At 40.7% G+C, this 12,998-nt stretch overlaps 1 protein-coding gene across 1 annotated transcript in view; it reads right to left on the bottom strand.

The window, feature by feature from the left end:
• Positions 1-911: 911 nt before the first annotated feature.
• Positions 912-12,998, bottom strand: part of BICC1 (BicC family RNA binding protein 1) — a 133,743-nt gene continuing 121,656 nt past the window's right edge. Inside the window, exons 16-21 of the mRNA XM_081954514.1 lie at positions 12,849-12,888; positions 10,670-10,824; positions 9,246-9,399; positions 7,442-7,602; positions 5,169-5,268; positions 912-3,693 (exon numbers count right to left, since the gene is read on the bottom strand). Coding sequence (XP_081810640.1) covers positions 3,563-3,693; positions 5,169-5,268; positions 7,442-7,602; positions 9,246-9,399; positions 10,670-10,824; positions 12,849-12,888 — 741 coding nt within the window. The 3' untranslated portion in view covers positions 912-3,562. The remainder of the gene's footprint in view (positions 3,694-5,168; positions 5,269-7,441; positions 7,603-9,245; positions 9,400-10,669; positions 10,825-12,848; positions 12,889-12,998) is intronic.

Raw genomic sequence — 12,998 nt, 5'->3', positions numbered from 1 at the left:
ACAACTAATTAGAGGCATGCATCACTGTCAACACAGGCTCCCCAACTAATGTGAGCAAAGAGGTGACCTTAATTTATAGTACCCAAATCACATTAAAGAGAAGTGTCAAATTCAAGGCCACTTTCCAAAGAAAGGTGTTTTTGGGGAAGGAAAGAAGAAGCACTAACAGATTAACAGAGTCGGAAGGGACTTTATAAACCATCTAGTCCAAGCCCCCGCTCAAGCAAGAGACCCTACACCATTTCTGGCAAATGGCAGTCCAGTCTCTTCTTGAAAGCTTCCAGTGATGAAGCTCCCACAACTTCCGACTTCTGTTACATGGGTTGATTGTTCTCACTGTCAGAAAGTTCTCCTTATTTCTAGGTTGAATCGCTCCTTGGTCTGTTTCCATCCATTGTTCCTTGTCTGGCCTTCAGGGGCTTTGGAAAATAGCTTGACCCCCTCCCCTCTATGGCAGGCCCTCAAATATTGGAAGACTGCTATCCTGTCTTCCCCTGGTCCTTCTCTTCATTAAACTAGCCATGCCCACTGTTCCTGCAACTGTTGTTCGTAGCATTGAGCTATGCAATCCCTACGTCTGCATTTGGAAATTTGGGGGAGTGGGGTGTCATTGTATTTCCAGTTGTTTTGGTAGCACTAGACGCCATGCATAAAAGAGAAGGAACTGCACCCAAGCACTCCACGCCACTATGGCAACAGAAAAATATTGACATGATAATGCTTCACAGAATACATACCTTAATCCAGGAAAAAAAATATTTTAGATCCCACTGCTCTTCCTGACCTCCCTTTGCAATTACTATCTTAGCTTAAGGAAAAAGCGAGCCACCTTTGTTGTAGTCTTTAGTTTAGAGCAAACATTCCGGTAAAGTAACATGTTTAGAAATAAAACCAGACTTCATTTAACCAGCAATGTAACAAGGGTTATATAAATTTATTCTTTCATGTAACATTTGATTAGTTTGAAATTCTCCATTTGTAAATGTTTCATTCCATAGTTTATTTATTTATTTACCTTTTAAAAAAATCACTAAAAAGGATCCATCCCTCCCCAAATACAATCTGTATCTGCTCTATATTTACAGATAACTGGTCGCTATAAAGGCACAATATTTTAAAACGAATGCTTCGGTATTCTTTGTGCATTAATACAATACTGACAATACTGAATGTTGCGTTGCCATTTTTTCTCCTCTCGTGGAATCCAAATGAGTAACAAAGTTTTGCTTTCCCAGTGGGGTATGTGGGTGGGTGGGTGGGTGGGCGACTCAGTGGAAGGGGAATTTCTTATTCCTTTTATATCTCAGACATTCTTTGCTTCAGTATAGACCACTGCAGCTTAAATGCGTCTTCCAAGGGTATCACTATCAAAGCATTCGGCCATTTGAATTCAAACGGGGGAAATATCACAAAATCCAAGAGAGAGAGAGAAAAAAAAATCTCCAGTGGAATACATTGTGGGTTAGGTCTCAACGTAAACCAAAAGACTCAACTGAATCACTCTGGCACAAATTAAACAACGTTAGTTTTCCACGTGGGGTGAAATGCTTCATCACCTCCTGAGGTCCTGAACTTCTAACAACAAGGGCTGTGCTTCGCAACACAATGCCGAGTCTCCCACCGAAGGGAGCAGCCACGATAAAACACGTAGCGTTCTTTGAAAATATCAGGACCTCCATTTTGTACAAATTGACAGACAGACTGTTTCAAAAGAAAAAAAAAACACAATATTTGTTTCCTGAATAATGCACAACTCCGGACTGAGAAAAAGCACTTTCTGTGCTCATCCGGCCGTTTTTTCCAAAAATCAGAGAAATATCAGCAGCTATTTCAGCAGGAGTGAGAGGCTGTTGAGATGTCATAGGTTGTGATTAAAATGAATTCTGATGTATAGCTGATTATTATTTCCTAATTTTAGCTAAGCTTTCACCTTTCTAATCTTCCCTTTGTGTTGGTGTCTCCTTCATGACGGAAATGAAATATATCCACAAAAAGTGTCAAAACTCTTCCTCACCTCTATGTTGCATATATATCTATATATCTATCTCTATATATTTTTTAAAAACCACCATGGTAATTGTTAATGCCTTTCTGAAGAGTGGTTTGCCTCCACCCTAAAGGGTTTGTACATTGTACATAAATAAAAAAGGAAAAATTACAGTACAAGTAATTCACAATATATGCAATGGGAATGTTGTTTTTCTTCTATTGATAAATTCGTGTTCAGAAACATCATTTTGCATCACTGAGAGGCACTTCATTTCATCCTTCATAAATTTATACCAAATCATTTGACAGAGACAATATAATTGGATTTCTAGATCTTTTACAAGGTGAGAACATCACTGTTTGCCCTACCGAGACATCCCACAAACTCTTTGCTCAAATACAGAGTTTTGGAAGTAGCCCAACTCAAAACCTTGGCAGCAGACAATTGTGGACTTAAGTCAAGGAGGCAGATGTCACAACCTGACCAGCTCTTAAATGGGAGAATCACGTCAGCAATGTCCCGTAGGGGAATAGAGACAAGAGTGCTGTCTTGTCAAATGAAATGTATGCTCTGTTCAAATGAACGAAGGGCCTAGAGATATGCTTCATGTTCCTCTACCATAAACTCTTTAGTAGAATCAGTTTAATTTCTTATGCGCTCTAAGTGTACAGGTTCTAAAAATAAGACGTTTGCTATAAATAAAGTGTCCTTTAGTGGCAGTTTATACTAAAAATAGTCCTTGGTTTGAGATCATCATTAAAACAGGTTTAGCATTGAAGGCAGCAGCTAACTAGGATTAGCGATGGCAACACACTCTGTTTTGGTCTTTCACTGCTTGGTTTGCAGCGTGCAAACTCAGTCGCAAATATTTCTCAAGACTTCCTTCCAAAGGAGGCTGCAGACTCCTCTTCATAGAACTGATTACGGGAAAATTCCCTACAGTTGTCTAAAGAAAACCATCACCGTCCTCTACATTTCAACTCGTTAGTACCATTTATGGGCGGGGGGGGGGAAGCCTTTTCACCTGAAGTGGAATGCACCTGGCAAACATTGATTAGCGCCACTACCGTAATCTTTTTTCTTCCCATGGAAATTAGAGGAAAGTAATAAAAATTTCCACAGGAAAAGCAATCCGAACACATAAAGTGCAGAAAGACCTCTATTAATTATTAAGCAGTACCAGAAATTTCCTTGATAAAAAATCCCATAAGCAATGACCCCCTCTGGCATCCCTGCCCATCACTCTCTATTCAAAAAAGTTTTTAAAAAATTCATTCAGTGCATACAATATAGTTATTACAAGTCATAAAATACTAAACACCCCCCCCCCAATATTATTGCAAATTCTGTCCAATCTACAAGAGTAAGGCGTAATCCACATTGGGTGCGTGGAAAGACAGACGAGTGTTCTTTCTCTCTTTCTTTCGCCACAGGAAGTTGTGCAAAAAAAAAAGACTTTGGTCCTTGGTACCTAAACTCCCAAGCGCAGAGGGTGGTGTGCAGTGGTGATGGTCCACAGGATTGCCGTGTCCATGGAGTTGTGCAGTCAACTGTGAAAGCCTCCTGTTCCTGCTACCAACGACCGCTCACGCTGGCAATGTCTGAATGGTATTGGTGAGACAGCCGTCCACTAGCGCCGCCTTCCAGAAACGAGGCTCGGATATTGGAGGGTTCAAAGAGTTTTCTTCGGTTTTTGTTCAGTTCTGTGTGGGGAGTGGAGAGGAGAGAGAAGAGAAGCTTCCCTTCAAAATCTGGACACCAGATGCAATCTAGCAGGAGGCATTTTTACTATTTCATAGTCCAGGGAAACTAAGTCCAATCAAATGCAATATGCACTTGTTGGATGCAAGCAATAGCAATAGCAATGGTACTTAGACTTATATATCACTTTGTAATGCCTTAAAGCACTCTCTGAGCAGTTTACAATATGCTTTATTGCCCTCAACAATCTGGGGTCCTCATTTTACTGACCTCGGAAGGACAGAAGGCTGAGTAAACTTTGAACTGATCAGGATCAAACTCCTGGCAATGGGCAGAGGCAGCCTGCAATATTGCATTTTAACCACTTGGTCACTATGGCTCATCCAGTCAAATTCTCTGCGGTCCTCAATGAGAACCACTTGTGAATAGCCACAAGCAGAAGCTTTATTGCTAGGCACCGGTGTTACAAGAATGTCACCCGAGTGACTGCATTCCCTTGGGAATGGTTACATACGGCTTCAGGGAATCTGGGGGAGCTCAGACCTGTGCTACTTTCTGCAATGCCAAGACTCCAAGCTTGGTCCCTTCTTAACACCTCTCTCCTCTCTAACTAGAGATTCTATCACAGTACCCACACAAGATGTAAAATAATTTAAGATAGATTTGGGTCATAAAAGGCAATAGATCTGTCACAGGTCTATTGAGACAATTGTTTTGGTTGAAAATGAAAGAGGCATCAAGCTGCCAGCACATGAGATATACCTGTCTCTCTTCAAGGGGACCCTATAAAGACATGGGCTTCCTTATGGCGTTTTGCATGTCCCTGACTATAAATCATCATAGATGTTAAAATAAAGGCTCCCCCGCACATGCATGCTAGCTGTTTTCGGCTCCAGTGGGCGGCACTCATCTCTGTTTTTAAGCTGAAGAGCCAGCGCTGTCCGAAGATGTCTCTGTGGTCATGTGGCCAGCATGACTAAACACCAAAGGCGCACAGAACACAGTTACTTTCCCACCAAAGGTGGTCCCTATTTTTCTACTTGCATTTTACATGCTTTTGAACTGCTAGGTTGGCAGAAGCTGGGACAAGTAATAGGAGCTCACCCCGTTATGCGGTGCTAGGGATTCAAACCGCTGAACTGCTGTCCTTCTGATAGACAAGCTCAGCATCTTAGCCACTGAGCCACTGCGTCACTGAGCCACCGTGTGTTACAATCTTATGGTAGGCGAAACCTAATAGAATTTCTAACTTCACCTACCAGAAGTAACTCCCAAGGAAATCAATGGATCTCAGATTGAAAGATAACACATGAGTGGATTTACGAGGACACACAGAGAGATTAAGGCTGGCAGAATAAGGGTGGACAAGAATATGGCTACATACAGGGTACCTTTAGTTTCTGAAAACAGACATTCCCCCATCAAGGAAAAAGAAGAGAATTCTTACAAACTGCACAAGCTAGTGATTTTCCTTTACCTGAGATTGCCAGAAGCATTTTCCTTCGTGCACCAAAAGTGGTAATTCCAAGCTCTTTCAGATCCTGATCTGTTAGTGTGAGGAACGTCTGAAGATCAATCTAGGAGAAATCACAACAACACCATACTCTAAGATGCTCTTCCACGGAGAGGGCTTTTGTGGGAGAACATTCTGCTTAACATATTTTTGTACACAAATTGGTAACGAAGGAAAGAAGTCAAACCATTATTTCAGTTCATGGTAATTACGTCTATTAACAACATTCAAAGCACGTTAAAATCAAAGGAGCAACATTTTTATAACAAATGCAACAGATTATTTTGACAGCCTAAATAAATAGTAGAAGAGGATTTAGGAGCTCAACCAAATGAATCACCTTGGAATTCCTTCATGGCATAGAATTCCTTCAAATCTCATTTGGTGAGTCATAAAAAATTGGCTGGCAGAACAATTTGAAAGATGTTACTGTGTTCTAAAATTAGTTTATATAAATTGAAAATATCTGGATCTTTTCCGAGCTGTTGCCAGTCAATTAGTATACATTATTTTCTGAAAGACAATCCCTTTTAGTTATTTATGACAGTTTCTGAACAAATTTTAAAATTACTGAGCCATTATTGGTATTCCTTTATGCCCACAGGTTAATTGTCTGTATGTCCCAAGGCTGATGAACTACTGTAACACAGAAAATTAATTTAATTGTTGTGTTGGTATTGCAAAATATTAGATAATTGCATTTCTCTTTGAAACAGTGATTTTAAAAGTCAAGGAAATCACATCAGATGAAACATGTGTAACAAAGTCATATTAATTTTTATTCGGGCGTGTCAGTATATACAAACACATACTTGTGCCTCACATGTTTGCACGTAGGTTTGCATATGCATAAAATGTTTCAACTACCTCTCTATCAGTGAATATAACTGAGGGAATTAAGACACAGTGTGAAGATTCACAGGAAATTTCATACTTTTTCTGCAGTCCCATCGAGGTATCCTATTCTGATCATTTCTTGCCCACCAGTCTTATATATTTGCTTTTATTTATTTATTAAACTTATTGACTGCTTGTCTTATCACAAGGTAACACTGAGTGGTTGGTCTTCACACCATCAAGGTCATTTGAGATCCTGCTCTGATTAGTATTTCCCAAGCAGTGAGTTATGGGTTTGCTGATAATATCCAAATCAGACTCCCATTCCTTCAGAGACCTAGTTTTTTTTTTTAGATAAGATTACAAACCACAGAAATTGGATTGAGACTGCAGAACTGGCTCTCTCAACACAGCACTTCAAAAACATCGAGGGCTGAAGCTAGCTATTCCTACAGCCAAAGAATGAATCTGTGGTCTTGATCGTCAGAATATGAATATTCATGGACTGGAATAGATCAGCCAATGGAGACTGAATGGAGACATGGAAACAAGGTCAGCCAATGAATAGGTACATCAATAAGTCAGCCAATGGGAACTAAACAGATCTGAGTCTGTGCAAAGAACTGAAACAGAAACTAGCAGTCTGTCTGGGCTTGTCTGCTGAAATGAAGCTAACTGCTTGTGTTTTCCTGCGCCTCTCCTGCCTTGTGTTTACTTGGAAGAACCACCTGTTGGTATTGTACATTTATTCATCTATTCTTATGTATATAAAGAAGTTAATGAATCCTGCTGCATCAGTTGCCTGGGTGTGCTTCTGGATTTGAATTTATGCAACAAACTCTGACAGGTTATAGGCTCAGAGTACACAGAATACTGAATTGTATTTAAGCTGAGGACCACCCGTGTTTAAAAAGAGAAATCAGGCAGAGAAAGATTGCAGGATGGCTGCTGTTGAATTTAAGGAAAGCTCTGTGCCTTGTTTAGGACAGAAGAACTATATTATTTGGGCTTCAAAGATGGAATGTTTCCTGAAGGCTAAGGAGCTGTGGAATATTGTTGTAAATCCACCACAGGTTTTTACAGCTGCTGTTCAGAGGCAGCATGACAAAGCAATGGCTCATATCATCTTGAGTTTAAAAGATGAACAGTTCATCAATGTAGCTTATTTAAAGGCTGCAAAAAAGGTCTGCCTGAAATTGTCCAGTTATTCATCTATTCTTAGGTAAATAAAGAAGTTAATGAATCCTGCTGCATCAGTTATCTGTGGGTGCTTCTGGATTTGACTTTATGCAGCAAACTCTGACATTGATTATCAATAAAAGCACCACAGATGGGAGCAAAGCAATCAAAATAGTCTACAAGGAACCATCACCATCACCAAGCCTTTCACAAACACTGACCTCTTGTTGCTGAAATATGTCTGTGTATTTACCCAGGCCCAGTTTGCTGAATAACTCGGGTAGGTCAGATCCCTTAAACAGACTGTTCAGGTTACAGCCATTGCTTCCAATCAGGGAGGAGATGCAATCCATGTAGTTGCTACTGCTGAGATAATGCTCGCCTAGATGTTCAAGAGACAACAAGCTTCTAGTTAGGTTGAGTTCGCTTTAGGCCGAGGAGCCGCTTCATCTGCTTAAGTTCTGGTGCTTGCAAACTGCCAAGTAGTACTGAACTGAATCTCTAAAGGAGAATATTTATAGTTCAGGGTTCAAATGAGAGGTCCTTGGTGCTCTCTAGCTTGCTTGTTTTCTTGAAGACATTTCATTATCCTAACTAGGTAACATCCTCAGTGATGATGTCTGCAAAAAAACAAGCAAGCTCAGAGAGCACTAAGGACATCTCCACTAAATCTCTGCCTGATGTTGGATTACCAAGCATTTTCATCTTTATTTTCTTGGAAATAGAACACAACAAATATTGGTCAGAGTAAGGCAAATATTGCATGCCATCTGAAACATGGGGGGCGCTGCTTTGAGGCACCCTAGCCAATTCTATCTCTTGTTATGTGGCCTGGGAGAATAAAATTATATTATGGCATTTCAACATATAGAAGAAGAAACAAAGTCATCACAGAGGGAAGAAATGTGACACCAAGCTATTATTGTCACCAACTCTCTAATGTTTCTGATAGGATGTAGCAGAATTAGGGGCAACATGATAGCAGTATTTCAGTATTTGAGGGGCTGCCACAAAGAAGAGGGGGTCAAATTATTCTCCAAAGTTTTGAAATATACCCTAACAATAATAGAAAAAGAAAGGGAGAGAGGAGGAGAGAAAGAAAGGAAAATGGGGGAAAGAAGAAAGAGGTAAGGAGAGGAGGATGGAAGGGAGAGAAAGAGAAGGTGAAGAGGGTAGGAGGGGGAAGAGGAAGCAGTAGGAGAAAGGGAAGGGAAGAAGAAAGGAGGAGAGGAGGAAGGAAGTAGAGAAGGGAGGGAGAAAAGAAAGGGAAAACAAGGAGGTATTACAAAAGGAGGAAGGGATGGCAAATAAAGCAACACAAGCTGTACATTATAACCCATTAAATGGAATAATAAATGTATAAGAATGATAAATGTAAGAACAACAACAATTATGTGAATGTATACTTAAAATGGTATGTAAGAGAATAAAAAATTCTTTGGAAAAACAATTATTCTCCAAAGCACCAGAGGGCTGGACAAGAAACAATGGATGGAAACCAATCAAGGAGAGAAGCAACCTGGAATTAAGGAGAAACTTCCTAACAGTGAGGACAATTAACCAGTGGAACAGCTTGCCTCCAGAAATCATGCAAGCTCCATCACTGGAGGTTTTTAAGAAGAGACAGGACAGCCACTTGTCTGAAATAGTTTAAGTTCTCCTGCTTGAGCAGGGGACTGGATTAGAAGACCTCCCAGTTCCCTTCCAGCTCTACTCTATTCTGATAGCCTATCATTGATAATTATAGCTTGATGCAACTAACTGACCTTGGTTTGTCTAAACAGGGGTGTCCAAACTTGGGAACTTTAAGACTTATGGACTTCAACTCCCAGAATTGTGGACTTCCAATTCCTAGAATTCCCCAGCCAGCCATGCTGGCTGGGGAATTCTGGGAATTGGAAGTCCACAAGTCTTAAAGTTCCCAAGTTTGGACACCCCTAGTCTAAACCGAACTGGAGCTAACTCTTATTCAAATCAGTAGCTCTGCATGAGAACTCTGACCTAACCAATGGGGTAAATCCTTACTTGATTTCTGTTTCCGTTTAGGGCTGCTGATGGAAGAAACAAAGTCGCCCGGAGCCGTTGAACTGATGCCATTGTGATCTCTCCAGTTATCAGAATCACTCCCGCTCCCCAGGTGTTCCCGGCTGTTGGATCGGGAGAGAGACATGGAGGAACCCTGCAAGGAAGTCAGAAGGAAGAGGTGTGACATGTGGAGATACTGGCAACTTGGCTGTACTCAAGGACATGGTGCCAATGTTTCCACCCATAAAATTAACGAGCAATATCAACTGCAATAACACAAGGGCTATCAATAGATACAAACTAAATGTAATCCTCTCTAATCTTGATTGCAGGAAAAATGATTTCAGCAATAGAGTAGTAAATGTCTGGAACCCCCTACCTGATCCTGTTGTTAGTTCCTCTAACCCCCATACCTTTGACCTTAAGCTCTACCGTGGAGCTTACGTGTTTCTTAAGAGGTCCGTAAAGGGGGTGTGCATAAGTGCACCAGCATGCCTACCATCTCTGTCCTACTGTCCCCATTGATATATACTCTTTGTATGTGTCTATGGCTATGTTTTTTTTTAAATTTGTGCCATTTTTTCATGTGTTTCCATACTTGCTTCCTTGTACTTGTTGACAAATATAAAATAAATAAATAAATAAATATTTTGTTAAAGAACTATCCTTGTCATAGAAGTCTTAAGTCCTTTAGGGAAAGGCATAAACAAATAAAGAATTGCATTGGCAACATTTGATTTGTGTCATCAAAGCAAATTAATGTTAACTTGTCATCTGTGGCACACTGTGTCCTGCTAGGTAGCCCCAATTCAGATGGATCACTTTTTTTTTTTAAAGACCGTGGACGGTTCTGAAAACAACCTGATGTAAGCAGGGAAAACAAAAGAATAGATTGCTTTTGTTGTTTAGAAATTATTTTTCCCACATGTTTCAAGTGTAGGAAAAACATCAATCTCTGAAAAAAATAGCTTACAGAGCAGAGGACTCAGGCTGCGGTTTGATCCTGGGGCTATAGCCAAGTGACTCAGATACAGTCTACACACACACACACACACACACACACACACAAACACACACACAGTATGTGTGTGTGTGTGTGTGTGTGTGTGTGTGTTGTGTTTGTGTGTGTCCACTCATACACTCCTAAGGAGAAAGAGAAAATTTTCTGGAAGATAACATGAAACCGAGATATTTATGGCATAAACAAAACCCAATGAATTAAGATTGCCTTCTGCATGCATACAAAAATGTTAACACAACCCGCAGTTTCATGAAGGCCTGGAGGAGTCACGCAAAGACACCTTTGTCAGAGGGGACCTTGGAAGTCTCAGCAGCAAACCGCAGACCCAATCTGCTCAAAGTTCAGACCGGAAGCTTCAAATTTCTTCTTTTTCAAGCCTAGCACGCAGTGCAGTTGTGCATACCTCATACGTAGTCGACATTGATGGTTTGTAGGCTATGTGGTTGGCCCTCCTCAGCTCCTTAATTGTTTCGGCCGGCATCGATTTGGAAAAGCCCAACCCACTCCAGGTGTTGGTGGGAGTTCTCACCTCCGTAACAACAGGCTTTTTCAGCATAGCTTTAAGGGGGCAGGAAGCATATTTATAAGCATCAGTATCTTTTTTCCCCCCATAAAAAGCAGCCAAAATTCTTTAGGCAGTAGATGATCACACCCAGAAAATCTTCCACTCTCTGCTTTTACCACTTTCCAAAAGTTTTAAACTTGCTAGGGTCACTTCATATTTCAGTTTATATTTCTGAATGTGCAGCAAGAGAAGATTATGCTAATATGTGATGTGGCCTGGACAGCATATACTGTACATGTTTCTACACATTGCATACGTATTCACTCACACAAAGTACATTAATTCCTATAAATTACATGAAGGTAAGTTTGGAAGATAATTTAGATCAATATTTTTATAAAGCCAGAAGACTCGTTCTGAAGTTTCAGGAGATGGAAAAGAGAAACCTGAAATCTTCAGACGTAGGAAGAAACCTAAAGCTTTTCAAATGTAGAATGTGGCAAGATGGAGCAGCTGCATTAAAAAAAGGAAAGGAAGTCAAGGATCGTTTGTTATTGTTTTATTTCTTATCTCAATTTCAAGCAAGAAGCAGAGAACAAGCCCAGAAGCATAGGGGCAAACTGTCAAGCAAATATTTGATGGAAGGATTTTGCTAGCCAAGAACAGGATAAATATAGGATGAACTCTGTGTTATAAAAATGGAAGAATGCATATGTTTAGCCCAAAAACAACCTCTCTCCCTTTTCAAAAACAAATTACTTAAAACCTGCATCTTGCTGCATGCCCTCATGTTTGATGGCTGCAGATCAGAAAGGAAGCAGAAAACGTAAGGAGGGAGTTCAAGGCATCTGTTACAAACCACAAGGACATCAGAATGGCATCAGATGGTTCACGATGACATTGGGCCAGCTGAATTATATAACCATTAAATCTGTACACTGAGATGCACATCACAAGGCTTATTGAGGCCTCAACGGGTTGAGGGTATTGAAGGATGGCATAATTGGCACACTGCACAGGGCACATTGTTTTCTAGCATACCCACCTCATCTTTCTGTGACTTTCTTGATTCTTTCCTTTTAATGAGTCAAAAATACATACAACATGCTGATGTGCACCTATCCAGAATGTGCCAACTAAATGAAGAAATTGGTTGGCCTGAAACTTTGTTTGTCTTTGGTGAATGGTGGATGGTGAATCACAGAGTTCTGACCAGTTCTGGAGAATCGGTAGCAGAAATGTTGAGTAGTTCAGAGAACCAGTAAATACCACCTCTGACTGTCCCCCCTCAATCTATTCTCTGCCTCCCGAGTCCCAGCTGATCAGGAGGGAATGGGGATTTTGCAGTAACCTTCCCCTGCCACGCCCACCAAGCCATCCCATGCCCACCAAGCCCACAGAACCGGTAGTAAAAATATTTGAATCCCACCATTGGTGAATAAGGATGCATAAAGCTTTCAACCCTCCCAAGTGGCAACACTTGTGATATACACAAGGGATATACACTGCTTAACGCAAGAGAAAAACAACTCCCAAAACCTGGGCCTTTTGAAGAGTGAAAAAGACAAATAGAAATAGGATTTTTTTGGAGAGTTGACTGTAACGAAATCTCATTTTAATGTATGGTGATTAATGTAATTCAATTGTACTCTGTTCTGCTCTGCTTCTATTCTATTCTATTCTATTCTATTCTATTCTATTCTATTCTATTCCCTACTCTACTCTACTCTACTCTACTCTACTCTACTCTACTCTATTCTTATTCCCTTCCATTCCAAATAGTCCTGTAACAGGCAGGGTAAATGTTCTGATCATCGCCCCATAAAAAGGAAGATAAAAAGGGATCCTGTTTGCTCAGAAAATTTAACCCCAGGAACCTTTCAAGGGGAAGAAAAGGAACAAAGACCAGTTGGATTGCAGAACATGTTGTCTAAGCTACAGTTTCTCCACTGGAACAATGACAGAGCCCAAACCGAGGGCAGGAGGGAATGGGTGACAGGGGGAGGGGGAGCACAGCCTCTTTCATCACTCTGCTTACAAACAGAAACATGCTACAAGTCACCGTTGTCCCACATACCTTTGGTTGCCAGTAGCTTCTTCTGTTCGTAGTCAAATGCCTAGAAAGGAAACACAGAGAAGGCCACTTAATCACTGCCCTTGCTAAATGTCATGCCTACACTCTCCTCCACAAGCCACAAAGGCTTTGACCAGGATCCATCACTTTCTC

Source organism: Natrix helvetica (genome assembly GCF_964273705.1).
Source record: "Natrix helvetica genome assembly, chromosome: 5".
NCBI lineage: Eukaryota > Metazoa > Chordata > Lepidosauria > Squamata > Natricidae > Natrix > Natrix helvetica.
This window is presented reverse-complemented; position numbering and strand designations above follow the sequence as displayed.